General features: G+C 43.9%; 3 protein-coding genes across 3 annotated transcripts; 1 reads left to right on the plus strand and 2 right to left on the minus strand.

Moving 5' to 3' along the window:
* Nucleotides 1–343: 343 nt before the first annotated feature.
* LOC104944047 (cat eye syndrome critical region protein 2-like) lies at nucleotides 344–6914 on the plus strand (the record flags this gene model as incomplete). Its single annotated transcript, XM_010769517.1, has 9 exons — nucleotides 344–438; nucleotides 2698–2881; nucleotides 3661–3788; nucleotides 4035–4118; nucleotides 5354–5448; nucleotides 5600–5760; nucleotides 6443–6536; nucleotides 6635–6685; nucleotides 6886–6914. Coding segments are annotated over 9 exons (921 nt in total), but the record flags the coding sequence as incomplete, so codon positions are not given.
* A 211-nt stretch (nucleotides 6915–7125) lies between these two features.
* LOC104944046 (adenosine deaminase CECR1-A-like) lies at nucleotides 7126–9495 on the minus strand. The gene is made up of 3 exons (XM_010769516.1): nucleotides 9232–9495; nucleotides 8506–8829; nucleotides 7126–7328 (listed from the first exon to the last, which is right to left on the minus strand). Exons 2-3 carry the CDS (start codon nucleotides 8807–8809, stop codon nucleotides 7318–7320), a joined length of 315 nt encoding a protein of 104 aa, XP_010767818.1. The 5' UTR covers nucleotides 8810–8829; nucleotides 9232–9495; the 3' UTR covers nucleotides 7126–7317.
* Nucleotides 9496–10441: 946 nt separating this feature from the next.
* Nucleotides 10442–22781, minus strand: LOC104944048 (cat eye syndrome critical region protein 2-like). Its single transcript, XM_010769518.1, has 13 exons — nucleotides 22662–22781; nucleotides 21882–21968; nucleotides 20471–20618; nucleotides 19343–19472; nucleotides 19224–19261; nucleotides 19040–19131; nucleotides 18624–18750; nucleotides 17508–17884; nucleotides 17000–17149; nucleotides 16051–16855; nucleotides 13676–15578; nucleotides 13143–13210; nucleotides 10442–12924 (listed from the first exon to the last, which is right to left on the minus strand). Exons 1-12 carry the CDS (start codon nucleotides 22779–22781, stop codon nucleotides 13168–13170), a joined length of 4020 nt encoding a protein of 1339 aa, XP_010767820.1. The 3' UTR covers nucleotides 10442–12924; nucleotides 13143–13167.
* Between the last annotated feature and the right edge of the window lie 2398 nt (nucleotides 22782–25179).

Genomic DNA, 25179 nt, shown 5'->3' on the forward strand with positions numbered 1-25179 from the left:
AAGACTGGCCAAATTCCAGGCAACCCTCCTGCTGTCCGCCTCTGCCAGCGTACCTTATGCTGTCACATGCAAATGCTAAAACTACCTATTACAATGTCTTATTCCCTTGATGCATCTGAGATATCGCCTTTTCTTTTCTCATCCATTTGAATACAATGTTGTTTATGTCAAGAAACCTGTGTTTTGCTCATAATACCTTTTGAGTCATCCTTTGAAACTCACGAAAGTGCCGCAATCTTTCGTAATGTTTTACCCGTACATTTGTTCTCATATCTCTGGTCTGTTTGGCAAAAGTACCTGCTGTACGTGTGCACTGACCCTGCTTTGTCCTTTGTTCATCCAGGAGCTGGAGAAAGCCCTATCCGAGCAGGACTTGGACTTCCTTGGGGACCTCATCGCTTGTCTGTTGCAGGGATGCTACCAGCGCACTGACATCACGTAAGTGTAGAATGAGAAAGGAATCGTGTTTACTAGAAAAAAGGCTGTTGAAATGAATGTCACTGAAGCTCAAGTTACTTTTGTGCAATGGGATTCACAACTGATGGATACAGTTGGGAAAGAGAATTAGAAGTTGTGGTAAACATGAAACCCTGTGTACATTGACCGTTTTAATGACACTGAAGGCTTGTGGTACAGAGGTGGACAAGGTTCACATTTCAATATAAACATACCTGTGTTTCTTGTCAAGACCTGCTCTTGGTACAATGAGGAAATGTGGTGCAAGCCCAATAAAGCCAGATTCAAGCATTTAGTGTTTCCTTCCACCATGCTGAGAATTATTCAGTGTTGTGATTAGATGCCAATATTATACTGTTATGAAACCTTTGTGTTGGTTTCTTTGGTTAACAGTGGAAAATAATCAATTCACATGTTTTCCAACTTGACATGTAGCTGCCAAGATAAAGCCGTATTTCCAACTACCTCAAATTAGTCATCACACCCAAGAGCCATAAGAGGAAGTGAGTCACCGGAACAATGGCTCGCTGAGGAGTCAAAATGTACTCACCATATGGTGACTTCAAGTCTGTGTGATGAAATCATGCTGTTGTAATACAGCAATAAATGAAACCACTGAAACTTCCCCATCCTCTGTGAACGAATGATGGGAGAAAGTTAGTACGTATCAGAGGATTTTTCTCAAATCTACAAATACGTTACATTTCTCATGGGGCTTTCCCCTTCATACACCTATTGTATGCCATTATTACAAGGAATCATAGTGGGTACCAGTGAGCCGATAAGCAGAGACGCAGGAATGATCCAGTTTTTCCACCCCAGCAACCGGTAACAGGAGGACAACCTGCTTTATTGGACTGGACAGGCGCTGGCATCCTGGGGGTGGCTGCTCAGCACTGGCCTTTCACAGAGCTTCCCTTTTCATCCGCACGTGTTAAACGCTCTGCCGGAGCGGGGGAAAGGGGCGGTGGGGAGGGAGGATGTTGGGGAGAACGAGGGACAGAAAGTAGGAGCGAGATGGGGCAGTTGAGGAGGGGGGGGGGTGTTGGAGCTGGAGCTGCAGCTGTGTGAAAAGTGCACACTGCTCTTTCAAGATAAGCCATTTTTTCCCTGGCCCTCTTTCTCCGCGCCGTTGCATAGATGCTCACCCCTGCCCCGAGCCCTTGTTCTGTTCTTCTGAGTTGGAACTGAAAGGTACAGATTAATCGGCGAGACCTGAACCGGAACCAACGTTTATTTACCGGCTCCCACTCATAGCAGAGATACAACCCCACTCCCATTCAGAGAAAATTGTCTTTTTTCTATCCAGCCCCACCTCCTCTGTCACACCAGCCCCTTGGGTAGTTTGAACTTTGTTTGTTTCCAAAGCTAAGCATCACAAAAGGACGCTAGTTGATATTGAGACGTTGTGTGTTTGCCTTTCAATCTGCATACAGCATTTGCAATTGAATTGCTTGCACTTATCCATACTGACAGATCTTAATTGACCAAGAAAACCTTAGTCTGGTTTTCTTTTTATTATTTGTTTAAATAATTGTCATACCCATCTGAATATGTAGTTAACAAATAATGATGTTCCTTAAAACTTAATGATCCAGTCAAAATGTGTTAAAAGTCACAACATTCAGATTAGAAGATTAATGAAGTTTACTGTGAAAAACATAAATGTATTAACAATTGTAGGCGCTTTACCTAATGAAAACTAAATTCCTACTATAATCAGATGTCATGGTTATAATGAGTTAACTTTACAGTGAATAACACTACCTAAATATAATTTATCATCAGTTATCAAACAAACGGAGAAGACAACAATTGCTTCAAAACAAACCCCAAGACCAAAATCACACATAACGAAGGCACAAGACCTATACCTGACCCACATAGTCTTTACCTGAGACCCTCTCAGTACACAAGGTACCGCTCCACAACCCTGTATACCAGCAATACATTCAAAGATCAGTGATTCAGGGAAATACAAAAGGGATTTTGTACCAGAATGGTTAATTATACAAGTTATGCAAAGAAAAATCTGTCAAAATGGAAACGACCGCAGAAAAGCCCTGATTATTGGGATAATAAGTGACATTTTTTAAAATCAATATTTCTGAGGAAAGCCATGTATGACCAAATAAACGGTCAATATTGGTTTTGAAAACAATGTACCATGTCTGGAGCAACATGTAGCACCTGTCTCTCTTACACTCTGCCTCTCCTTTCTTCTGTTGTTCTGCCCTTCAGCCCCCGGGCATTTAGCAGTTACCTGGACGACATCATCAGCTACCGATGGGAGCTGGAAGAAGGGAAGCCTAACCCCCTCCGAGAGGGCCCCTTCGAGGATCTGCCTCCCCGCACTCAGGTGCAACTGCTGCACCGGCTGTGTGACTACCGCCTGGATGCTGCTGACGTCTTCGACCTGCTTAAGGTACACGTCACCGAGGATCAGATCAAACTCCCAGGACATATTTGTTTCCATGCATGAATGGTTTTTATGCGTTGTACTCAGGTTTGAGGTTCTATCTTTTGTGACTGGATTGAAATCCAAGCCATGTGGTTGTCTGCAATAATAATGTTGACTCATGTGTTGCAAAAAACAGTGAAGCCATGTTAGTTAATGTGTGAAGCCTGGCAAGCATTTCACCCGATAAATAGAAGTGGGTTCTATTGATACTGTGTGTATATGGAATCAGTTTTTTTTTTTAACCTGATGCTTTTTGAAGCACCTGAGCACAAAACATGAAGTTGAACCACCCATTTTTATTCTTTAATTCATTTATTTACACTGGAGTGTTTTTATTGTGACACTAATTGGAGCCGTACGATTTCCCTTTACATTCGCACTTACATTTGTAAGGGAATGCTTGCAGTCTAACTCAAATCACAGTAATGTACCTTTTAATAGCACCTGACAAAGAGCAGCAGCTTAACATATATTCTTGAATTAAATAAAATGCAACTTATAATATACCTTTAAACCTCCATGCTGTGTGTCAGTTTATCATTTCCCTCTGATATCCCATGAAATCAGATTATCGGAAATAATTTAGCAGGTATAATTTATGAATGCACTCAGAAAGCGCTTTATGATTCACAGCGGTGTAGGCTCAAGGGACTAAATGACATCACCCTCTAATGACTTAGGATTTAAAAAGACAGTCCTACACATGATTTAAGAAATGTCCTGTCCCCACCTTCCCCCACCAGGGACTGGATGCAGACAGCCTGCGAGTGGAGCCTCTGGGCCAGGGGGGAGATGGAGCCCTCTACTGGTACTTCTACGGCACCAGAATGTACAAAGAGGAGCCCGTCAAGAGGAAAGCGCAGAGGATCAGGTCAATATTTCTAGGAATTGCACGTCTCCATTCCCCGTCCTTTACACCAAGAATTAATGTTATGTTCCTGGTCAGGCTTTCTGTGGTTAACTAGCGCATGTGCTAAGTGTGTAATTGCAGTAGTTTGACCCTGGTTTACAGGCCTGTTGAGGGTTAATTATAGAGGTCTCCCATTGCTAATTACCCCCGTTAACAGGCTATAATTGCTAAGACTTATTTTCTACATCACGCTGTTTTTCCCAACAGTGAAAGCGCTGAGCTGACATTACCAGAGAGAAAAAGAAGGGGAAGACCACCAAAGAAGAAAAAACTGGAGGACTCCCCGCTAAGGTGAGAAAAACATTTGTATTTGTTGTCGGTGCCAACGGTGTATAGCGGAGAAGCCATCACATGTGCATTTAGCCATGTGTTGCACAGATGTACTGCTCGTGTCAAAAGAAAAGCTGCATTTAACTGTCAGAGCAGATGCTGTGCCTGTTCACCACATGGTCTTTGTGTGCAGAGATAATAGAGAGGGATAATAAAAAAGAAGCATAGCTGTAGAAAACAATATACAATCTGGGTTTTTAAGAATAGTGTTATTATTACCCTTCCTCTAAGTCAGTTGTTGCCTGATCTGAAGTCAACTGCTAAATCCGAATAGTAAAATATGATAAATACCAGGTGTCGACAACTTGTATTTTAATTAGGGATGCACCGAATATTCGGCCACCGAAAATTATCGGCCGAAAATGGTTAAAAAGGCCCTTTCGGCTTTCATATCACCGAATGTCAGAGAACAGGTTACGTTGATCATACTCCGCATATTTGTCCGGGTGTTTTGATTTCAAGTGGTGGAGTAATCCCGAAGTGGTGAAAGTCTTTGCAGTTACACACCCTCTAGAAAGGTCAGATGTACTGGATGCATTCAAAAGTGCTGAATAAATGTTTTATGGACCCATAATAGTGATTATTATTTAAGTTTTGCCATAATCATGTCTTTTTCCATAATCAGGAAGCTGAACAACATTGGTAAAAAATGTATACATTATATTATATATATATATATATTTCTATTAATCATTTTCGGCCTTTCGGCATTCGGTTTTCGGCCAACTGTTTCCTATTTTCGGTATCGGTTTCGGTCAAGAATTTCCCATTCGGTGCACCCCTAATTTTAATAGACTCTTTTGGAACAGCATAATGTTCATGGATATATATACATCAGAGCAGTCATAATTGTATTATTTGTCATTCTAAATGTACCCTGTCCACCTTGCTACTGTATACTGCACAGTTGGCTTTAAGTTAACCTGAAAATGGTTTCTATATCCTGGGTGATAGTCATTTGACAGGCTGTGTCAATGTGAGTAACAGTTAAAATGTATAACAGTGTAATAAAACGGGTGTATAACCGGTGTAATAGGGCTGTATTTATATGTAATATGGGTGCAATAACAGGGTGTTAATAGTTGTTGTATTAGGAATAAAACCAGCTGAAGATGTAGTAGTTATAAGCAATCGGATTCATCCAAAATAATTGTGGTTTCTATTATTCTTCAATGTTTGTTTTTTTACATTTTCAGTGATGTGGAGAGTGAAGTGTCAGAAGTGACCGAAGAGACAGAAGTGAAGGAAGAAAATACTGAAAATGGTCTGGATGATCTCCGTCCAAGCGCAGGTGAAAGGATCTTATTAAAAGCAACTTCATTTTCATGTTTACTACATCAAAGATATCTGTGAGCTTTATTCCATTTTGACTTTCACTGAATGTCTCTATACATTCTCCCTCAAATCAATAAGCCAATGTCTCTCTCCTCTGCTTCCACCAGGCCGTAAGAGAGGCGCCTGGTCCCTTGTGTGTGATACAGAGGAACAATGGGTCGGTCTGGCAGAAAGCATCAAGGACAAAACCTCCCCACAGGACCGCCATCTCTACCGTGTCATCAGCCAGAACTTCCTGCCTGAGATCAGCAGCATGATCGAGCACAAGGTTAGACACCGAAGAGACACGGCTGTCATTAGTCTCCATTACAGCAGCACATAATGTCTTCTTTTAGATAGTGTCTGGGTACAGTGTATTTGCTACTGACAAGAGTGTTATAGTGATGAATAACCGCAAATCCGACAGTCGTAGATGTTTCAGTGTTAAAAATTTAAGAAAGCTCATTTATTTTTGCATCCTATTCTTGCAAAGCTGACCTGACGTGATTTTGTGTTTTGTGTAGTCTTTCTTTCTAACAAAGCTAATATACTGAGTGTAGCGATGGTGGGACTATCTTTCTAACTTAATCTGAAAGAGAACCTATCATGTTTTTGGGGTTTTCCCTCCCCCCGTCCCCTCCTGAAACGCCTCCATTGGACTCCTTGTTTACCTCTGTAACATAGTGACATCACTCAGTAACACTCACACTTCCATCGACTTGCGCTTCAACACATTGTAGGTGACTTCCTAAGGGGCGTGACATCTCTAAGTGGTTGACCAATCACAACACAGCCGGCGAGCTAACAAATCAGAGCAGACTGGGCTCAAGGTCTTTATTTTTCTCATTCTGCCTGTGCTGCAGCACCTCTTTTCACCCTCTGTCTGAAACCAGAGCCCAGTCTGCTCTGATTTGTTAGCTCGCCGGCTGTGTTGTGATTGGTCAACCACTTAGAGATGTCACGCCCCTTAGGAAGTCACCTACAATGTGTTGNTCATCATCATCATCATCATCATCATCATCATCATCATGTTCTCTGTAGCTCTGTTGCGGCTGGCAGCTGGAAGTGAGTCTCTCTCTGCACGAGTCAACACTTACAACATACTTTATAGCGCTGTTTAACAGGATAATCCTTCATATACCATATTTTTTTTTTTTTTACAGGTGTGAAGTGTGAACAGTTGACACAGCCAGCCTCTGTGACTGTGCAGCCAGGTCAACGTCTGACCATCACCTGCCAGGTCTCTTATTCTGTTAATAATAATAATAATAATAATAATAATAAAATTCAATAAAGTGCTTTAACCACTAGGTGTCCCTTTATATCAGCTGTGCACCCCGTTATGGTGTAAATACAGCCTATCTACCAATTGACCTTTCGCAAAGCCACGCCCCCCCTTGGTTACTGTTGCTAGTCCGACAAGCTGAGAGCCAGATGCGTTAAACAAAGCCATAATGTCGGAGTCGCCTTAACAGACTCATTTTGGAGCAATAACGCAGCAATATCCTCCAGGTCCCAACAAAAGGGGTTACAATACGCTATGGAGGCTCATATCCACAGTATAAACATTAGAAAAGAGGGAGGCACAACATCAATAGAGGCACTTGCATACAGGTCGCAGTGCAAGAGTGAAAAACCACATGAGCTGTATGTCAAATTCGACGGAATTATTATTATTATTTTGGAATAAAACAATACAATCACAAGAGGCATTAAATGTTGTAGTTTGTCTAAAGTTAACTACCGTTTCCTTGGTGGCTTTCTGCATCCACCTTGTTGTTCCTTTGTGGGGGTCGGGGTGCCCACTTGTGCAGCAGGATTAGGGAAGTCGGCAGTAGGCTTTCCATTAACAAAATGCTACAAAGATTAAAGCAAAATATAAATGAATGATTGCCTGTTGGCTTTCTTGTTTGTACTTTGACCACAGGTAGACTAATAACGGAGCTCAGCTGTTCAGACATTCAAGTGATATACATGGTCAAAACGACCTAGAAGCACACAGCTTAAAGCTGTAGTCGTGTGACTTTAGCTAACGTTAGTTAGTGAAATTAGTTAATTAAATTAGTTAGTTAATTTGTGAATGTAATCTTTGCTAGCTAGCTAGCTACGTTAGCACGTATTTACCTTGGAGCAAACGTATTTGTGTTTGTTGATATTCGCCATATTCAGCTGGGCATGGGGCCTGCCGCATTTCTTTATCCACTGGCGGCATCTCTCCTCTCGGGTTTTGGGTTTAGGAAACGGGTAAAATATCACCCCCCCCCCCACTAAGTCTTAGTGGATATCTGTCTACTCGTATTGACAAACGACAATAACGACAACAACGTCTTACCACCTTATTTTCGACAAGAATTTGAAACGCTAGCTTTGTCGGACTTCCACAGGGAGCCGCGCACGTGATCGAATATGATTGGACAACGGGCATTTAGGGGCGTGGCTTTGCGAAAGGTCAATTGTCTGGATTAAATGATTACTTTATTTAGCCTGTAATGTCATGCAATTGTGGAAACATGTCCATTCCAAAGTCAAAGTGCATACCATGAAAACTTTATTTAAAAAAAAATGAGAGTTCAATACTCAACAATATTTCTTTTATTATGAAAAATGTGAGATATGTTATATATTATTCACAACTGACAAGTTTAACTAGGCATTTGGGGATCATTTTAAATAAATAGAGAACATGTTTCAGCTCTAATCAGGAAGCAATGTGCAAGTCAGTTATTTCAGAGGAAGAATAATCTTTAATTGTATAAAATCATTTTTTGATTTATACGAAAATAAACCAAATGTATCGCATGTAAGTTGTATTGGTAGTTTTCCATTTTGATAAAAGTTTTCAGAGTTCAACATACCAATGTCATAAAGCTAAACTGTCTCCATAACAGCTAAAATATTGAAAAAGAAAGTAAAGAGATAATATTTTTTTAAAAATGATACGCATTATAACCGACAGCTCACAAGTAATAAAAATAAGTGCAACATGTTAATGAACATGTTCTGTAAACACTTTGAAGTGTGACACTGAATGTACCTTTAGGCATCTTCTGCAGCAGCTTGAAGATGGGACTGGTGCGGATGACGTCCCTGGCCCTGAAGAAGTGCATGGCGGGAGGAAAGTCTGCTCTTGAGACCTCCTCCTGCTTCATTTTAAAGAGAAGAGCGTCCAGCCGCTTCTCAGCATCAGTCAGCACCACCTGCCCTCCTGTCTGCATGGAGACCTCCAGCTGTATGAGGGCCTCTCTGTGCCGAGGGTCCGGGGAGGACAGCCCGCTGGCCAGGCAGCACAAGAGCAGGCAGACAACCACCGCATGGCGGCGGTTTAGCGACACTTCCATTGTCCCGCGAGTGTGTGGAGCTTAGAAAGAAAACAAATAACATGAGGAAACGTGTTTTAAATAGTTGGGGTAAAAGAAAACCTGCAACCACTCACACCACAAAACTAACAGGTGTGTGTTCCTCGGCAAAATGTGCACTTCCCTATATAAACGTTACCGAGTGAAAAGAGAAGCGATGATAATGAGTATGACTCGTTTACGTTACACAATTAACGTGAGAATAAGTGAGAATAAGCTAACAATGCTAGGTTTACTCATGCATTTAATGCATTACTTTGCGAAGCAGAGCTCTGTTTTTACTTGTTTGTTTTTTTCAGTAGGCTGAACAGACATAAGAAAACCCGCTAACGTTACTTACTTGACATGTGACAGTCTTATGATTGTAAAATACTGTATATTAAAGAATACTGCACACACGGTACCTTAGCAGCTGCCTCGAAAGCTGTCGACGGTTTTGTAAACAGTCCAGTTCACAGTCACTTTAAGAAGAGAGGACCACGGGAAAACTTGCTCGTCGGTGTCAGTTAGAAATCTGCTTTTATCTAATAGCTTACTTTATTATAAAAGTTTCACTGTTCAAAAACAATTCAGTAAATTAACTGCGTTAAAGCTACGGTAGGGTCTGATTACATTTGGTGTTTTTGTTTCGCTAGTCAGGCATTGGCAAAGCTTTTGTTCAGGGTGCATTTAAGTCCCGCCTCTGTCCTGTTATGATTGGCTGAAATTGAACCTGGATAATATTTTTGATTGGTGGAGCGGCATCATGGAGGTTATGATCCTTATAATAAACAAAACAGATTAGTAAATACAAATTTCCCATTCCCTCTGTCAACACACCTGTGTGTGAGTTTGCACAATATATTGTTGAGCAGTGACTTTAACATATTTTTTTAGCATTCCACAAAATTGAGGTGCAGATAATACAATTGAGATTTTAGTGGAATTAAACTTCATAACATATCTATTAAATATTTCAAACAGGATAGCTGATTTCAGTGATTTGTTTTGTTTTTCCAAATCAAACACAGATTCATCTGATGGTGGACATGGCCACTAAGCAGATTGTTTATTGTTATACATCGCCTTGTTTTTGCATGTTCAGAATTTAGTTAAACAACCTGGTTACTTAACTCAATTAAAGTCTCTTAATTATATGCCTCATTTGAATTTCCACTGCCAAGACCTGAACAAAATAATGTACTTCGTTTCCAAGTAGTCCCTTGAAGGAAGCCTGAGGAGCCATGCTGCCTCCTCTTCCACTGCAACGCATCACTTCACTGACTCCTGCAGTCATGAGTAGGTTCAAACAAAGCAGCATCACAATCTGTGGAGGGTGTCCGTCAAGAGGAGAGCACTAATTGAAGGCGATGGCGTGAGGCGCTCCAATAGATTAATGCATTGTCTTGCATTGGCCGTCTTGTTTTGTCTGTTTGCATTTCATTACTTTTGGCCTCAGTTTCTTTAACGGATAATAGATTCATGCCCCTTTTTCCCTAAATGACACAGCATTGTTTTATGTGTATTTGGTCACAGTAGTGCTAGGAACAGCTGTTACAACAGAGAATACAGTAATCTGCTGCTTTGGTGATGTGACTATTAGTAAAAATTGATGACAATAAGTCTGACTTGTTCAAGAAAAGAGATTTATTTCTAAGAAATGTACAGTATAGAAAATACTCCGTTCCATTTTTCAAAATAATCTATATCAGTCAGATAAGAACTTGTAAACGTCACTTAAAAATTAAACACAGGTCTTTTTTCAATGCCACCATGCTACCGAGGTAAAAGACAACTGCTTGAAACATCAAGAAAGAAAAAAAGAAAAACGTACACCACATTTATATTAAAACAAGTCCAAAAATGTACAAAAATTCTTAAAAAGAAGAAATAAATATGATTCACATTTAATCACGTCTAAAATGGTATTCACTAGTGCAGAGAGGTGACAGCAGAGTAAAAGTGAGAGATGAATGCACACTTCCGAACATCTGGTGCCATTCTACACACCAGAGAGAAATACACACACACAACATCTGTACAGCGACAGTATCATAACCGTGGACCTTTCAAATAAACACTGTCCTTCATACTTCAGACAGCACGAGTGAACAAACTACCTCCAAAAGGAGCCCCTAAATATGAAGACAATTTCCTATTTTAACAAAATAGCAAGTCTTGTGTGACACATTTAGATAATTGTCTCACAGCTTCTAGCACTTTCCTATTCCATCATCCTTCCTCAAATATCTCCTCTCATTGCCTTAGGTACCTATTACTAAGAAACGTAGTAAACCCAAACTCTATGCAGTCTATTACAGACCCTAGACTGGAAAACGGTCTAGTTTTACAACCTCTAGGCAGAAAGGCATGCAATCTGTACAACTAGAGACTCATTTACAGTCCTATTTCATTCAGACATGTGATGTAATATCGTCTAAAACTGAGAAGGAACGTGTTGTCCCTAAAAAGAGAGTTCACACTTTCAAGGATTGTTTCTCATAAAGAACACCTATTGTGATGCTATTTCATAGTCAGTCCTGGAAGCCGAACGACAAACAAAAAGTGGTCAAAAAATGTTGACCCACAGAAGTGAGGACTGGATGTTTGTGGAGAAGGAGGGGGGGGGGCTCAGTAGTGCCACAGATTGGCTAGATGAGGTAGATTCATTGGCTGCCATCGATGAACTGCACGAGTAGGTTCCACAGGTGCGACATGGATGTTATAAGGTGTAGGGTGCCGGACAAAACCAAGTCATTTTATTTTGGGGTGGGACCGAAGGGGTTAAATGGTTTGGCCGTGTGATTAGCCATAGATATTGTTAAACAGACCTAAACAAGTTGCGTTTGTCTTCATGTTGCTGCTCCTCCTTCACATAACGCAGAAAAATACCCGTATATAGAAACTGTTCACCCTGAGGATACATTTATATTGACATGGGGAAGAGGAAGCACTCAGAGAGTCAACCATGCAAAGGGAAGGCCAGTGAATAAAGAGACAAAGTACAAATGTGAAGGTGGAATGCAACAATTGTCACAATAAAAAAAAAATTCCAGCAGGATTCGATGGGTAAGTGTTACCCGCCAGCAGGACATATCATTGAAAAACTGCCCCCATCTGGGACAAGAGGTAAGGATATATTTTTCATACATATATGTGTTTGAATTCAAATAAAACTATCAAAGGCCACTCAATTCCAGGATGTCGAGACAGACGAAACCCATAGTGCACAACAGAGATTGTTGGACACAAATTGCGGCGTCTTGCCACTCTGCTAGTCGAAAGACATTCTTGACAGTGAAGGCAGCTTTGAGAAGATGCATAAACAGCGTGTTTACTCTGAAACACTGCAAGGTTTGGACCGGAAATGAAAAGTATCTGGGCCTTTTTGCAGGACGGTTTATCCGTGTTTGTGTCCTTGCAGCTAGTCTGCATAGCTCATTGTCTACACATTCACTCATACATTCACAAAGGAAACCAAGGCAATTGCAAAGGGGCCTGTGAGTCGCCTGGGTTAGGGTGACAGTCTCAAAGTACCTCCTTTTCTACACCTGAGTTTAAAGATAAAGTTGGAACAGGAAACGTTAAAAACAGCAGTCCATCTTATCTTCACCACAATCCTCCTTAGTTATCGTTAAAAGATTCATCAAGCCCTGCTGTCAATGGACATGATCGTGCTCAGTGTCGTTTAATCCATTTAAAGTTCCATTTCTCAAAGAGGAGAGGGCTGTCCAGTGTTCTCTGTTCTCGCAGGGCTGTCATGGACAGATTGGCCAAGTGGTTAAAAAGAACACCCTTCTGATGGAGGGCCCTGGATCAAAACCACTTAGGTGAATGTCAAGCAGTCAAGTCAGTTCTACTTAAAGAAGGGCAAGCAAAAAGAGTCTTTTTTACAGGGCTCGATACCAGTTCACAGTATTATTATCGCAGTGATACCAGCTGCCTGGTTGGATCTTCCAAGATCAGTGATGGGCCAAAACCGAGCCAACAGTTCCTGTCCATTGAAAGATGATCAGTCTGTGGAGCGAAGAGTCCCATCTACAGTCTCCATCAGCACACACACATGTTCTTGCTCTTGGCTCAGTGCTTTGTCCAGATGTTCTTTGATAACGACATGCCTGAAAGGGAATGAAAACAAATAAGTTAATCATTGAAAAAACACAAACATGGCTTGACATCGCCATGGTATCATGTTTTTTGTTTGGCTCTCTTTGGAATTGTATACGAGACTTTTTGCCATAATATTCTTATGAATAGAAGGAAGAGGGAAGGAAGAAGGAAGTTGCTTGAAGCTGTCAGATATAGAAAGTGGTTAATGAAAGTTATTTTCACTCACTCTGATTTGTTATTTGTCACGCTCCTTATTTACTGCTAGGGCCACCGGGAGCAGCCATCATCTGTTGCCTATGACAAACAAGACAAAACAAAGAAGAATGTTAATAAAATTGTTTTTATAACAAATGTTAATTAAACTCAGTCAACCAATAGATTTATCTTCATCCATCAGTGTGTGGCCCGAAGAACTAATCACATGATACCTGCATGTCCAGTGTACTTGCCTAACTAAGGCCTAATGTTGATTTCTTTGTTTGGGTCACACAAGTTTTTGCATATTTAAAAACAAGTTCTAATTTAATTTTGTTTCCAGGCCGCAGAGTGAACTTCTACTACAATGTCCACCATCCCATTTTGAAAGACTAATGCTTGTTGGAAATGATTATCAATAAGATGTTTTTAAAGGGAAGTAGACCAAATGAAGTGTTTAAAAAATATTAAGCTCAATAAAAAAAAATACTGACTTCGGCATAAGATTACAGATAGAGAGGGAATTACAATATTAAAAACCATATAAAACTTCAATCTTTGTACCCAGGGTGCAGGAAGTGTTCCGGTGCCAGGCCTCTTTGCTGCATCATCATGCCCTGGAAGTGCCCTGCAGGCCGGGGGTGTCCGTACATGGCCATGCGCGTCTGCCCCGGGGAGAAGGGCAGCTGCTGGGGCCGCTGCAGAGCCTCCATCAGGTGAGGGTGGGGTCTTTGGGCGGCATATCGCCCGGGATCGGCGTAATGTTGGCCGGGGTATGGTGCTCCATTGCCTGAAGACTGAAACATCATGTGTGGGGGAGGAACGCCCCCTCGCTGCATCCCAGGGTGCACGGCGCGGGGGTCGTACATGAACCCGGACACCATGTGGGAGGCGGGGGGGTGCTGCTGGGCGCTGCGGCGGCGGGCGGCAGCGTTGTGGCTGTCGAGGTCCAGGAGTTCTTTCGGGCTTTCAGGCCGCTCTGACCCCTCTGTGTGAGCCTGCTTTGCCGGGCTGCCCCCCCCGTCCTGCTCCCTGCTCACACACCGCCTCTCCTCCGGGCCCCCAGGCTGCGGCCCCGTCTCAGGCCCGGGGCCAGGGGACACCAGACCCTCAGAGCCCAGTGGGGACATACTGCTCTCCTTCAGGTGACCTCTGGCACTAGCTGCAGGCAGGTAGGCGTTGGGGGGCATAGGGTGGCGAGGCTGATACTGATGCCGGTGCCACTCCTCTGCAGGGTAACCCCCCCTGCTGTTCACCTGGTTATGAGCCTGAGCCTGGAGGTGGGGTTGTGCGTAGTAGTGTTGCTGCTGGTACTGATGCTGTGGGTACATGTTGGGGTGGGCCTGGGGGTGCTGCTGGCCTGCTGTGTGGTAGGAGTAGGCAGCCCCTCCCTGCTGGTGGTAGACGGGGTGCTGAGAGGGGTTGTGGAGGGGGTTAACCTGGCTATGATAGGGGTGGTGAGCAGACTGAGGCATGGACCTGCTGATGTTCGTCTGGCTGTAGTTTGGATGGCCCCCCATGCTGTATGCACCCATGGCTCCATTTGCCTGACCTTGGGAGTGAGGGGGCATGGCAGGGTTGTGAGCGGGCCCTCTCTGCTGGGTCTGGTGGGGGTTTGGGCTGAAAGCCTGCTGCTTGTGAATCCCATTCGGAGGCCCAGATTTCATCATGTGCTGCGGAGGAACGTCTGTGTCCGCCGGGCAGCTCGTCGGCTCACTAGGTCTTTGATCTCCATGGTCCGCAGGGCTGGGCTGGCATGGTAACAGTGGGGTAGGATGACTGGGGGGCAGAGAGGTGAGCGGGACTGGCTGAGGGCGTCCGGGCTGGGCTACTTGTGTGGCGTTCTGAGGCATCCCGTGCATGGGGCTGCTCTGTGCGGGGCGCTGCGGGGAGACGTTTTGGGGGGCGTGAAGAGGGGGATTGTATTGCTGTGTGCTCTGGATCATCTGCTGGGGAGGGGTACTCTGTGGGGCCTGAAGTGTGTCCTCCTGATGTGCATTCTGCATGTGGGGCAGGATGCTCTCTGACATTTGCTGAGTGGAGTTCAGCCCCGCTGAAGCGTGCAGTGGCGGTACGTTCTGGTGAAGAAGTGCGGGGCTCTGAGCTTTTTGCTGCGGACCCTCCTGTGTGGGCGCTGGGTGGTTAGGGTGAGTAGGATCAGTGGAGTTGAGGTGGGATGAAACAGTAGTGTGTTGAGAGGGAGAGTGGCTGGCAGATTGTCTCTGGCGGTCCGCCTCCTGCTTGTGGTTCCCTGTTGAAATCTGTGGGAGACTGGGTCCTGAAGGATTCTCCTGGGGTCTGCCCGAGATCAAGGCTGGGGGGCTCTGAAGTCTTTCTGAGGGCCCAATGTGATGTTCTGAGGGGCTTCGGATGGACGGATGCTCCTGGTTAGTTGAAACAGTGTTTTGGTGTGATGGAGCTTCAGCAGAAATGTTGTTGGCGGCTGTTTGTTCCTCTGATGTTGAGTCTGTGAACACACAGAATAATGAAAGAAAAAGTTTTAAAGCATTAATAAACAAGGAAAAGGAGGTTACGTATACAATTGTATACCTATTATCACAATAAAGAGGTTGTACAGTTGCACTACTTTTTACACAAAATATCAAATAGATTCGTGTCACTCTCCATTTAAATGCCCTAATCTATTCTCGTGAGAACACAAAGCTAGTGAAGCCTAACTAACGACATGCCATCTCTTTTGTAGCCTCAGCTCAACCAGCAGGAAATGTCACCAAACTAATGAATATTCAATTTGCCACTTACTGTGAAAAATAATTAAAATCAAATTGCAAAAAACACACAGAGGAAAGGAAAAGGATGGGGGTGTGCTGATTAACAAATGTGAAACACTGCAGTCGAGAAAGAACAAGAGAGTGGAGAGAAAGGTTAGACTCCTTCATGCAGAATACAGCGGAACACTGAGAGAAGGTCGGGTCTACCTTTGGGCAGCGAGTCTGTCTGCTGGGAGGGCCGGCTGTCTGGCCCATTGTCTCTGGCGGGATGCAGCAGCTGAACCTCAGGGGCAGGGGGGGGCTGCTGAGAGGGGTGAGCTGGGTTGCTGCCAATTCCTGATGGGGGCCCGGGCTGCTGAAAGTTGCCCATGTGCTGATGAGGGGCACCGGCAGGGGGTCTGGAAGAGGCGGACAGCTGCTGCAGGGCCAGCATCTCAGGGCTCTCCAACATGGAGGCCAAGCGTGTCCTGCCAGAGGAGTCTGGGTGGGGAACAGGGGGGTGAGAGGACATGGGCCCCTGGGAGCTGACCGCTGCAGACATTTGATACTGGGCATTGGGAGGAGGGTGGGGGTATCCAGCCGCTTCTGGCCAGGGTTTATGTCCCACTGGAGGGGGGACCCCACCGTAACCGAAGCTGTGCTGGTTCACCATGTTGGGGTCCTGCATGCGCATCCCGCTGGGTCTGTCCTGGTGATTCATACCAGTCCACATGTTGGCCATGCCCATACTGGGGGGTCTCATGCCTGGGTAGTTGTGCTGATGTGGTCCTTCCGGCCCTGGGAATCTGTTAGCCATAGGGTGCATGCAGTGGCCCTCCGGACGATGATGGGATGGATACATGCTGGCCTCAGGAGGAGGGCCAGGATGGAGGCCGACGGGACGGGGGCCCAGAGAGGGTCCGTGGGTGGGGCCCATGTAGCGGTGCTGCTGCTGGTGAGAGGGCTGCTGCTGGTTAGGATCTGAACCCATTGGATACCTGGGGCCCATGTGATGTCCATCTACCATGCGATGCTAAGAGAAAAATCAAATTAGGCGTCAGCATAACTGCACATCAGTGTAGTATTAGACCACACAGTAAAAGGTGGTCCTTTGGTTATAAACTGAAACTTAAATACCGTTATAATTACATTTGGAAAAGGTACATTTGGCTCATACCTGCATGTTAAAGTTGTGGGGCATGTGGTTTAAACTGGGGTCTCCATGCCGAGGAATGTGAGCTGGGTAAGCGAAGCGGGGGTCCATGGCCATTCTTTGGCCATACATGTGTGGGCCATGAGGACCAGGGGGACCGGGGGGCCGATGAAGCTGGTAAGATAAGAGAGAGGATTCACAATTTAAGCTTTTTTTTTTAATACATTTCATAAAATAATCAAAAACAGTGTATTTTGTATAACTAGTTAAAGGGGCCCTATTATGCTTTTATTGTCTTAGAGGAAGAAATCTCGTGGTTGACCGCAAACGAAGGCCAGCAAACCAATCAGAGCAGACTGGGCTCTCGTGAGAAAGGCAGTATGAGAACAAATAAAGCCCTTTTCGAACATTAAAGCATGTGAAATCTAAAATGAGCATAATAGAACCCTTAAAGCATTGTGTTTAATAAGTGATAAATCATTTTTAGAAAAGTAAAGAGAAACTTAAAAATAAAAAGTGATCCTGTGGATACCTGTTGCCCTGGGTGGTACATGCCCCCTTGATGCATGTGGTGTTGCTGGCCTGGAGGCAGGCTGTGGGGGTGCAGGGGGCCATTGACCCAGCGTAGGGGAGGAGCTGGTCGTGGTCGTTTGCTCTCCTCTTCTTCAGAGAGGGTGCTGCCCTTGCCCCCTTGGGCGGTTCTCTTGCGTTGGACATGCTCTGTGGCCCTGATCAGACTCTCAGGTCCCGAATGTCTACTGCTGCCGCGGTTACGCTTTTTGTCTTTGCGCTCCTTGTCTTCACTGCTGATGTGGAATTCCTCGTCCGTGTCGCCATCCTCTGAGGGAAAGTGTTTTAATAAGGCCCGGCTAAAACACCGTCCCAGAGACTCCGCCATGATACTGTACTCTGGGGAAAAACAGACATAAACATCGGCTTTGTTATATGATGAAAATACATAAAAGCTCTTTCTTAGCAACCTTGTAAACACAGCCACACATGAAAGCACATACCTTTTGCAAATCCATTGATGGACATTTAAAGCTTTTTATCTTCAAGTCACTCCCCCCCTTTCACATACTACACACTCCCACCTCACAGTCATTCCTTTACACTCAAACACCACCGACCGATATGCACGCCATGTATCCATAGAGCCACACTTGCTCCTCTGTTCTGGGCCCAGCGTGGCCGACTGACCAAGTCAAAGGGCGTAAGTTGACCCCTGCTCCTCCAACTCCTTCCCTCTACTCCTCCTGCTCCACCCTGGGCCCCCTCGCTCTCCTCTCCTCCCCCTGTCCCCGGGGAGAGTATTCAGTTGGATGGATGGCTCCAGACAGGGGGCTTAGGGGCTGGAATGTCTCTGTGGCACTGCTGGGCTCAGATCCCCCTGAGCACTGGAGCACAGCTCAATCACTCCTCATTAATCACTGTCATGGCTGCCCTGGCCCCGGCCCCAACGCAGCACTAAGTCTGGCCCCCTTTCTTTTGCCCCCTGTTCCACTGTCACCCCCTGACTCTTGCCCCAAAATTCTAAATATGCACATCTTTCTTACAACACACCAAATGAAACTGATTTGTATGCATACGTTTTTGAAACAGAGGAAACATTTTTGATGGATGAAGTTTTGTGTTTGTCTTTATTTACCGCTGTCATCTCCATTGTACTCTACGCAGTTCTCGAACATGAGCTTCACGTCGGCAGCAAACTCCTCCTTAGAAACATAATCCCCGTCATTCAGCTTCTTTTCAATGGTGGACAGGTCCATGGGTGTCTGAGGAGATCAAAAGACGAATAAACAGTAAGAAGTGGTTCTACATATGTGGTTGAACACAATGGTATATGTATATTTGCAAATGTATATTTTGTGAAAATATTGTCTTTATTTTAAATGTGTTAAAATAGTCATATGTTAACTGTGATTGTTTTTAATTTGTGTTATGTAACTGTGCTGATCACTCTCTTGGCAAAAAAACCCCCAAAAAACCAGATTCTGATTTAGCTGTGAACCACACAAATGTATAACCTACTACTGTCACGTGCCATTGTATAGTATTTAGTACCTGGATGAGCTCATGGTAGTTGGGGGCATAGGATTCATCCACAGGCTCCAAGAAAGGCCACGCGTCTTTATGAGCTTTCAAGACCTCAAGCACTGCAGAATAGAGATTGGATCAGATCGCACATTAAATCAAACATTAACAAAGATAAAAGCAACCGCCTCGACTAACTGCTCTGTCGGCATACCTTTGTATAAATCTGTGTAGTCGTCGTCGATTTCATAGCTGGAACGACAAACATACAACACGTTAATCACAATTCAAGTAGAACATGGAATCTGAAGAGACATGTACAAAGCCACTTACAATGCTTTATTCCGGCGTGTTCTGTGGACAGGAGAGGAAGGCTCCAGATTGAGCAGTTCAGGCGGCAGGTCCTTTCCTTCAGACAGTAACCAGGCTCTGTCTTCGCGCATCTTCCGCCTCTTTGCTCGCTCTGAGAATGAAGGAAGAACACATGGGGCAATTAGAAACAAAACAACAACATCAAAAGTCTCAGGAGGCTGAAGGGCAAACAATGTTTTAATTGCTTTTGAGTAACAGTTGCTACAGAGTCAATGAAAACCATTCCCCGGCCTTCAGATACAGGGTTGGAGATAAGTAGAAAGAGACCATTTTCCTCAGCCATCTTTTCTTAGGCACAGTTGATCAAAAGAGCAGGACATAGAAGAGCGAGTGCATATGTATCGCTGCGTTTTCTTTTTTCCATGAGAGGCCTGCTCGGCCCCCCCCCCCCCCCTCCCCGGCGCGTGAATTATAAAGGTTTGAGGGAGGGTTCCACACACAGAGCGGGCAAGGTCCTGCTGTTCATCTATAATACATTAATGAGGCTCCTCCACTGAAGCACAATCAGCAGTTCATTAACCCTTGACATATGACATCAGAGGGGGGAGAAAAAGAGAAGTGATCCTGTGATTAAAGACCCTGAACATTCCCTCTCACAGTCTCTGTGTACTATACATAAATCACAATGCTTTGTCGAACGCTGCTTCGCTACTGCAGATTTGAAAGCCGTTACTAGCCACACCACAGCGACGGAGGTGTGTGTGTGTGTGTGTGTGTGTGTGTGTGTGTGTGTGTGTGTGTGTGTGTGTGTGTGTGTGTGTGTGTGTGTGTGTGTGTGTGTGTGTGTGGCGTGCCCTTCGCAATCCATTCTGCCCTTGATCCCAGAGTTGATAGAAGAGTGTGAAAGCCCCCTACCTGCTGCTGACAGGTCGCTGATGAAAGAATGTGAAATTATTGATGCTCCTTCATATTTGACTTTTGGCACTTTGCTTTTATTTTCTAACCCTTCTGCAAATACAAGCAGATGTATAAGCACGTGGGCTTCCTGCAGTGCCACAGAAATATAATTAAGATCTGATCAAGTGGGACGTTTTAGGACAAACACAAGTGGTACATCTTTTCATCCATCTTAGTAGCCATCCATCTTACCCTCCACAGCTTTGATCTTCTCCTGCTTCTCTCTCTGTTGGTCTTCCTGCTGAAGTCTCTCCTCTTCCCTCCGCTGCTCGGCCAGCAGGACCTGCCTGTCCAGCTCTTCGTATTTCTTCTTGTCGTCCTCTGATAAAGGCAGGTTGTCCTGGAAACAAAACATACACACAAGCCCATTAGTCTCATCTGGAGTCAATAAAGGATAGTTTGTAAAGAATATGTGGATGATAAAAGGTGGATACCTTTAACTTGATCACATTTCCAAACACCAGAAAAAAGGAAGCAAACAGACCCCAAACGACTGATATGAACAAACATATAGTTGCAGGAAATAGTCCTCAACCTGGAATTAAGTTAGCATTTTAGCAATCCCTCATCTCAAACTCAATGTTTTTTCTTCGTTTCTTGATAGATTTGAAAATAAGCTCTGTGGTCAATACACATACGAGAGTTCCATGATTTATTCTACAACATAAAATATGTTACTAAATAAAAACTGGTTTAGGTTTGAAGGTTTTTAGTGTCTTAAAACTGTGGTTAATAATAATAATAAATGACAAAATTATTACAACTAAACGTAATCAGGCCACAAGTCGGCTGATAGCAGTGATAACGTGAAGTCATGCAAACGTCATGTAGTTCTGTAGGTGCCATAACGCTACTTAGCCTAAGTTCATTATTTGTATTATTATTATTATTATTATTTGTTTACGTCACTTTTATTTGTTTGTTGAGCACTTCCGGTAATTGTCACATGGGTGTGCTTTGGTTATATAAGTCACCTGTTTGATGTCGAGTGCGGATGACAGAGGGTGAGCTTGTGCTGTCATTTTTTATGTGGACCGTTTTGTCCATAGTTACTATGTTATGATTTTGTTTATTAAATATCCTAAAACTATCTTGCTTCAATATGGACTTTCTCTTCGAAAACGCGACACAGTTTATAGCCAAGTTTAGCCTCTCGGCGACTCAAACGTAACTGGGGATTGAGCCACCACAAGTTCCATTATAGCTTTTGGCGATTTCATTTACGCTACAACTATTAGTAAAGTGGTGTTAATGTAGAGATTATCCTGCTGAACAAAACATGAAAGTATCATAAATGTGTGTGTGCTTCAGAACTTATTCTCTGCCATATTCAAAATCCAAGGAAAGAATTCCATTTGCTTTCTGTTGAGGGAGCCCTTGTCCTGTTAACGTCTGGGTCTGCCTACAAAAGCATGCATCGCTGCACCACTCTATTGTATATCAATATAAAAAGGAAAGGGCAAAACATTTAGTGGAAAGAAGTATTAGTTAAATAAATAATAAAGTCTGAGTGTCTTTCCAGAAACACAGCTGCTGCAAAAGCGTACTTACGGTCAGTCATGTTATTAAAAACATGGACACAAGTAGACAGAAAAACACGCACCTCCTCCTCTTGGTTGTTGTGTTCAGAGAACCGTTGTGATATGCGAACTGGGGCAGGGTCGAGTAGCTTCTGCTTCTGCTCCCGCTCCTAGAAAAAAAGGAAAAGAATAAAAAGGTTAGCTCGGCTCCATACAGCTGTTTATCTATCTACTTATCGCTTCCTCACTGATTATATAGGAAAAATCCTGTTTCTCTGAATGACACATGTGCTTGGTATTTACATGGTCAACAAATTACTGATTGAGTCTTCAAGACAGAAAGACTGAGCGCCACACACAAGCCAACACACTGTCAGGCCCTGGGGAGTTGTGTAGGAGCGAGTGAGTATAGAGAGGTCACTGGCTCTGCTCTCCCCTCCCCCCACCCGAAGTCACCCTCTCTCAGAGCTGCCTACATTCCCCCACCTTTCCCTGGGGGTGAAAGCCTAGCAGTCAGCTTGACAAATACACAAGGCAGTGACACAACAACAGACAGCCAATACTGCAACTTTTGAGCAGCGCATTTGCAATCCTTCCATTAGAAATGACCGCCAACAATCCACATCATGATATTTGAGTGATTCAGATATGGTACATTGAAAAAAAAACCAGATCCCTTTAAAGGCGCTCTGTATCAGGGATAGGCGCTGTAGATCATGTCAGAGTTCACCAGGGAAGATGATAAAGTGTCATCCCGGGGCAGATAACACTGAATGTTGCAACAATCTGACTTTTGATCAGCCATAAAACAATCATGGCAGTTAAAAAAAATGCAGCTGTATGAAGCCAGTGTGTGTGTGCACGTGAGAAAGAGAAAGGAAGATGTGTGGAGGCAGAGGAAGACGGATGTTCATGATCTGATGGTGCCCTCCACAACTCTTCTGTCCCCACTCCATCTCTGCCTGAGTGTGAAGCGCCGGCATATCCTGAGGCGCTACAATTCTTTCCTACATTACCAGCAGCACTAAATCCCCCCCCTCCACCCAGCACACGACCAGATAGAGTGCCTCTGGTGTCGACACTTAGAGAGGTCGAGAGGATCCTGCAGCAGCAGAGCTGTCACTCAGGAGGCTCCGTCCCGCCTCAAGGTGAGATCCCGCCTGCTGTCAGCGCCCCGTGAAGCGGCTGGTGACGGCAGAGTGAGACACGTGGAGCGAAGGATTCAAGAGGGGACACGCCCACATAAAGACGGATGTATTTATGTCAATTAATGCTAAACATTTGCTGATTCAAGCTGCTTTAATGTTGGGAGTAGCAGCTTCTCTTTTTCCCTATTATTGGAAATTGAATAGTATGGGGGTTTGGGGACTATTGTTGATATTGTTGGGCAAATGGAAAAGTAGAGAATCACTGGACGTTTAAAATAGTTATACATAATACTAAGTCTTTATAGTATTTACACACCCCCTCAAAAATGTCATATAGAGGCCAGGTGTAAAGACGAATATGTTGCATAAGATGAATTTGGTCATTACATTTTTTTATGTTCTCGGATGATCAAAATTGAGCCTAAGAAAAAAAAAGATTCACACTGTAGACTCAGGACCATAGGGAAACGTGGTGTGATGATGTATATTCAATTAAAATGCAGGATCCTTTAATGTGATCTCCTGCTGTGTGACTTCAGTGGATTTCTTTTGCACATAAGAACAACATCAGGGGAATGCACTTTCATCGAGAATCGAGCAAAGGATAATTAAACAGGTTTTTTATAACGAGAAAAAGACCAACCAAAGTTCTCTGTTTTGTTTACCGGAAATACGTCCCTCCAAGTCTAAAGCGCTGTCAAATCAATGCAGAATAAAAAAAAGAAACATACGCAAAAAGTACTCCTTTACTGACCAGCCCAAACCAAAAACAACATACTCATTACACACATACATTACTAAACCCCAAAAGGATTCACTACTAATCTCTATTGATAAAGCTGTTAAGCAAGAGACATTTGAATGCCAGATTCGTAATGTATGAGTAATGCAGCTGAGTGTACAGACCATGAAGGATGAGAGGACACTCATCTACTGTCCGTCTGAGAGGAGTGACTGACTGCTCGGCCAACATCAAACTGTCAGCTGGATTCTTTACTTCACTGCTGATGATGGAGAAAAGGCTGCGGGGGTTTCTATGGCAACAGTCACTGCGGGTTATACATCGCATGAGTGGAAATAACCTACGTTTGGATACATACAGGTAGGACAAAAAACAGGGAAGCTTTGACTAGCAGTAGGGAAAGTAAAGGGAAATCGCGTAGGTGGGGTTGTTTTGACTCATGCTTGCTATGAACGGGTCAACAAATTATCTCTATCATCTCCCCCTGAGGTACTTGACTCAAATTCTAAGGAAGATATGATTGACTAATGAGCATGACCCAAGGTATGGCCAAGCCTGATGAAGATTACAACAGAACATGCGCCCTGCCAAACTAACGCAATCTCTGCAGTCAGGATCAAGTTAAAGGCCCGGGGCTCTCTACCTGGCTGTGAGCAGAATTAAAGGCAAGCACAGACCGGCTTCCCATCACTTCGCCTCTCCTGCAGCTGTCCCAACTAAAGGGTCCAGCACCATGAATGAAACTCCTGCAGGAGGACAGTGATCCGTGTCAGAACATGAAAGCACCTGAATGGAGATTGCCTAATCTTTCAAGCCTCATTACCCAAGCTCCATTGGAGGCCGCCAATGTCAAGAAAGTCAAACGCATAGGGCCTGAAATTAGCGTTCATTTCAAATTGAAGTCATAAAAATGTAGCTAGCAAGGGTTATTTTTTCCTACAATTGTAAGTTAAGATTAAAGCGGACCTATCATGCAAAATGCACTGTTGTACGTCTTTTATACATGAATATGTGTCCCCGGTGTGTCAGGGAACTCACCAAGTGTCAGAAAACACAACCCTCTCTATTTTCCTCCATACCCAAAACGGGGCTGCAACGGATCTGATGCAGATTTGAAATATCTCTGATGTCAGAAACGAGGAGCTCCGTCTATATGGGCAACAGCCACGGCCATTGCCGTTCGAAAGCGCTGGAGACGCTGTAGTACATATGCCAGGCCTGTAGGTGGCGCTGTAGTCTGCCACAAAAGCAGCGAAGAAGACTTCTCACAGATTCAGGCCTTACAAAAACAGGGCTAAAAAAAGAGCAAATAGAGCTAAATGAGGCATGGCTAAAATGCATGGTCTGTTTGGTATTTTGAAAAAAAAACTTTGCAGACATGTTTTATATAGGTATGTCCCAACAATATGTTATTCAAATATAGCATGATAGGTCCACTTTAAAGCAGTAATGAAAACAACAGTTTAAATTATTTTACACTTAAATGCATTA

This window comes from Notothenia coriiceps, unplaced genomic scaffold (genome assembly GCF_000735185.1).
Source record: "Notothenia coriiceps isolate Sejong01 unplaced genomic scaffold, NC01 NC01_scaffold00007391, whole genome shotgun sequence".
In the NCBI taxonomy this organism is placed as follows: Eukaryota; Metazoa; Chordata; class Actinopteri; order Perciformes; family Nototheniidae; genus Notothenia; species Notothenia coriiceps.

What these genes read in the sequence shown, in the direction of transcription:
- LOC104944046 (XM_010769516.1), bottom strand. Translation starts at nt 8,809, where the DNA reads ATGGAAGTGTCGCTAAACCGCCGCCATGCGGTGGTTGTCTGCCTGCTC.
- LOC104944048 (XM_010769518.1), bottom strand. Translation starts at nt 22,781, where the DNA reads ATGCCGGCGCTTCACACTCAGGCAGAGATGGAGTGGGGACAGAAGAGT. An exon ending in ACACGCCGGAATAAAGCATT is followed by an intron (nt 19,262 to 19,342) that starts GTAAGTGGCTTT and finishes TTGTCGTTCCAG; the next exon opens with CTATGAAATCGACGACGACT. An exon ending in GACAGACTCGCTGCCCAAAG is followed by an intron (nt 15,579 to 16,050) that starts GTAGACCCGACC and finishes GTGTGTTCACAG; the next exon opens with ACTCAACATCAGAGGAACAA.